Raw genomic sequence first — 4,322 nt, 5'->3', positions numbered from 1 at the left:
TTACATAATTATCCTGAGTGGTCATTAAGTTTCCAGTATCAAAGAGCTTTTTAATCTCTCTGTTAGCTGTGACTACTTTCCACAAGTTAGGCTTCACTCTATTTTTCTCCCTAAGTATTTAATGATGTATCATTAACTGTATGTAGATGGAAGAGGAGGAAGCTAGATTATTATGAAAGTCTGTGTAATGTCCGTGCTCCACAGGAAGTGCACTAAAAGATCAAAGTACCTACCCCAAATGCTTTCTTCGGAAATTGTGACACGTCAGAAGTCTACACTTGGCTGGGGACATGCTAGTACAAAGAACATATTTAGCACAGATTCTGCGTCAAGCTGATGTTCCATATTGCAAGTGAAGTGTACCTTCTCTCTGCCTAGAGCAAAGAGAACCTGTAAATCCAACTGCTTTGGAGGATTCTTTAGAAAGGAGTGCTTCTTTGTCAAGAAAGGGTCTGAACTTTTGTAACTTGCAAATTCTTAAAATATGGCAAACTTTCGCAGAGGTAAACAGTGATTTTCTCAGTCCATGTCTCTCTGCCTGTTAAAATGGATTGTATCTATTTGCATCCACATTGGCTCCATCTTCATCTCTCAAGAAATACCCCTGGTGGACTTGTCAAGATACAAATGCTATTTTGAAGCAGTGTAAAGCAAACAGTAAAAATGTACATTTTCAATTTTTTTTTTTTAATTTCCAAATGTTTGGTATAGTAAGCAATAGCCTCTCTCTTGCAACAGACCAGTGACTATTTCCATATTTAGTTATATCCAACCAATATTTTGAAGATAATTATTTTGAGTTTTTGTTTCAAAATTGATCTTTAAAGGAGATGACATGCCTGATATCACTCTCATGATAGCAAATGATCTGCAGCCAACCCTACCATTTCTTTTGAGACCCGACATGGATTCCTTCTCGAATTACAGCTATTTCCAAAATGACACAGACTACTATGAAGAGCAGTCTTTTTCTTTATTTGACATTCATATCCTGGTGCCTGTGACTATAATTTCCAGCATCTTGTTTTTCTTGGGTATTGCTGGGAATTTGCTAACACTATTAATTTTCAAAAGATACAAGGAAATGAGGACTACAGTTAACATGTATTTATCCAGCATGGCGTTGTCGGACATTCTGATTTTCCTTGGTCTGCCTTCTGATTTGTACAGGATTTGGAAATACAAACCATACATATTTGGGGACTTTCTCTGCAAATTTTTATTTTACCTCAGTGAAACCTGCACATACTGTACCATCTTGCACATCACCACTGTGAGTGTTGAGCGGTATTTTGCAATATGCTTTCCCTTGAAAGCCAAAACCACCATCACTAAATGCAGGGTGAAAAGGGTCATCCTTTCTTTATGGGCATGGGCTCTTCTGACAGCCAGCCCAATTCTGTTCCTGTTTGGCGTGGAACACCGCAATGGAAGCCTGCCTGATGAAGCCAAGGAGTGCAATTACATAGAACACTCAGCCCGCACAGGGCTTTTAGAAACAATGACTTGGGTCTCAACCATGTATTTCTTCCTACCAGTGCTTTGCCTGACTCTGCTGTATGGACTCATCTGTGGAAAGCTTTGGCAAACCAGACACAAGCTGAGAGGACCTCAGGCCGCAAGCAGAGAAAAGTACCACAAACAAACAGTCAAAATGCTAGGTAAGGATCTGGCTTGAGACCAGGCTAAACATCTGCATTTATATAACACTAGGCCAGACAGAAATTAAAGGTAGAAAGGGGGAGGTGAGACAAAAAGAAAGGAAAGGCCCTTACAGATTTAAGGTTAGTACATTGTACTTCATTTAGTCATGTTCCTGGGTTTTACTGAGATACGGGGCCCCAATTTGAAGTGTGTGCAGGTTGGTCGTAGGAACAGTTGAGCTCATCGTTTGCTCTGGACTGATGCAAACTCAGAATAGCAGCAAAAAGAAACGTAGGATGTGGCTGAGACTTTTTTTTTTTAAATTTTTTTAAGGCAAATCTGATCAACCTTGATTTGTGTGCATCAAGAGGGGCCTGTGCTCAGCAGTCATGGTCTGACTGGTAGTTTTTCAAGCCAGCCACTCTCACGTCTCCCATGGAAAGTTTCATGTGTTTTAGCAATTAAACTTTGGGCCACAATCTAAGCAAAATCATGTGTCCAGGCCTAGTTAAACATTGGTTTTATTTCCACTTAAATCATGTTTAACATTTTAGTAGACTCATTACAGAACCCACTGGTCAGTATGTGGTGTGTTACCCTCTGTGGCTCAGGGACAGGGGCTAAGCATCTGAACCCACAGCAGCATTTACTACTTTAGTTCCGGCTGTAGTGACTCATTCTTGAAGCTCTGAAGGTCTTTGGTTCAACCCCCAGTCACAACAAGCAGTTATTACGATTTGATAAAACAAAGGATTTATTTGGGTTAACAACATTTAATGCTTCACTGAGCCTGTTCATTCATCTCAGGTGAGCAAAATAGCCGCTGCTTGTTGCTGTCAGCAAAATTCAGTGGGTGCAGATACCAACTCTCTGTGCTCACAGTGGAGGCAAAAGCACTGATGGCCCTGGCCTCAGTCTGTTCACAGATCCTCCATCATCCCCCAGTAGCTGTGAATGGCCCCAAAATTGCCTCCTTTTCCAGAGCTCAAAGTGGAATCTTGCCTCTTTTCAGCTCCCCCACTTTCTGCAGGAAACACACAGGGAAATGCAGGACTATGGATCCATGCAGTAAAATGTACTAACTTCAGAGCTGTGCATTTTCCCCTTCCATCAACTGTTATTGTCCCCAACTTTTGTTTCCCATTATTATGGCTTCTAATAATTTCTGTCCTCTTTTTCAGTGTTTTCCTTCTCCGTCTTTCCCTCTCCCCACTTCTTCCTCTGCATCTTTTTTATTGTTCCATTCATCTCCCAGATTTCTTTCACTCCTCTTTTCCATCTCCTCACCATCCCCTTCTATTTGGGCCCACCCAGACACTTTGTTCCTCTTCTGATCCCACTCACTTCCCAACTGCTGACCCTGCCCCACTCCCCTGGTAAATATTTCACTGACAAGTGAGGCAGATTTCAGGATAACAATGTAACAGCAAGAAATAATGCTGAAGTACCGATGCTGCTGTAACCTAGCCTGGTTTTGTTCCTTTGTCACTGTACTACATACATTTAAAGGGTCTTTTACCTGAACACTGCAGCAGGCAAACAAATCCCCAATTCTTATATCTACCTGCCAACATGAAGCAAAAACGGCTGCACAAGTCAGGTGGTAGCATGTTACAGTACATGCCATATTCAGCGTAGTCGTCTGAGGTCTCAGCCACAATATAGTTTAAAGAGACAGAACAAACAGTGCTTCAAAATTACTGTACTAAAATATATTCCCTTCCTTTTCAGCAGTAGTGGTCCTGGCCTTCGTGCTGTGCTGGCTACCATTCCACATCGGCCGAATCCTCTTTTCCCAGACCAAAACCATCCTGTATGACATCACTCAGTACTTCAATCTCATCGCCATGCTTCTCTTTTACCTTGGAGCATCTATAAACCCAATACTTTACAATGTCATGTCACAAAAATACAGAAAAGCAATGAGCAGAATCCTGAACTACAGTCAAGTCTGGCAATCCAGAAACTTGACAAGGAGTGAAAGGACTTCTCTTGAAGGTACAGAAGTCAGTTCTGTCATGTAAATAGTTCATCACTGACTTAAATACAATGTCCTGTACAGCTAGATTACAGCCGTCCACTGTGCTTGTGAACTGTGTGTTAATACCAAGCCATGACACATGGGCATGTTGTGAGTGAAGGGGGGATTTTAATCTCTCAGGATGGAAAAAGTTTGCTGCTTCCATCTGTGTGCACAAAATTCTCCCTCAACCATTGTCACTCCTTCTGCTTCAGGGTGATGCCACTAGTATTTCCTGCAACGTTTATGAAGTTTTAGCAGTGTCAGGATCAAGTCAAAACTATATGCAGAAGCCAGTAGTGACTCAACACTCTGAGTGCCAATGGCTTCAATCAATTGCCTTGCAATGTATCTCTGTGCACTTCCAACAAGCCACAAAGTGGTCATCTGCCAGTGGATTTGTCCCAAGCCCTACAAGATCACAGCTTTTGCTTATGGTTGATACAGAATCTATTCAATACCCTCATTCAAGTTCTTAGTATTTGTTTGATGTATGAAAACTAAATCAAAACAGACCAGTGGATTGAATGAAACTACCTTTGTTCTCTTCATTTTAATATATTTAATAACTGGGAAAAACTTAAAGGGAAAGAAAATATGAAGCTGTTGTGATTGTGAAAGGTGCATGTCCATTACAAAGGCTGACCAAGGGAAGCAA

The 4,322-nt window shown here is 41.3% G+C and overlaps 1 protein-coding gene across 1 annotated transcript; it reads left to right on the top strand.

Moving 5' to 3' along the window:
• Window positions 1-904: 904 nt before the first annotated feature.
• LOC140916822 (growth hormone secretagogue receptor type 1) lies at window positions 905-3,668 on the top strand. The gene is made up of 2 exons (XM_073358710.2): window positions 905-1,661; window positions 3,376-3,668. Exons 1-2 carry the CDS (start codon window positions 905-907, stop codon window positions 3,666-3,668), a joined length of 1,050 nt encoding a protein of 349 aa, XP_073214811.1.
• Window positions 3,669-4,322: the final 654 nt, after the last annotated feature.

The sequence above is a fragment of the Lepidochelys kempii genome, chromosome 9, assembly GCF_965140285.1.
Source record: "Lepidochelys kempii isolate rLepKem1 chromosome 9, rLepKem1.hap1, whole genome shotgun sequence".
In the NCBI taxonomy this organism is placed as follows: Eukaryota; Metazoa; Chordata; order Testudines; family Cheloniidae; genus Lepidochelys; species Lepidochelys kempii.
This window is presented reverse-complemented; position numbering and strand designations above follow the sequence as displayed.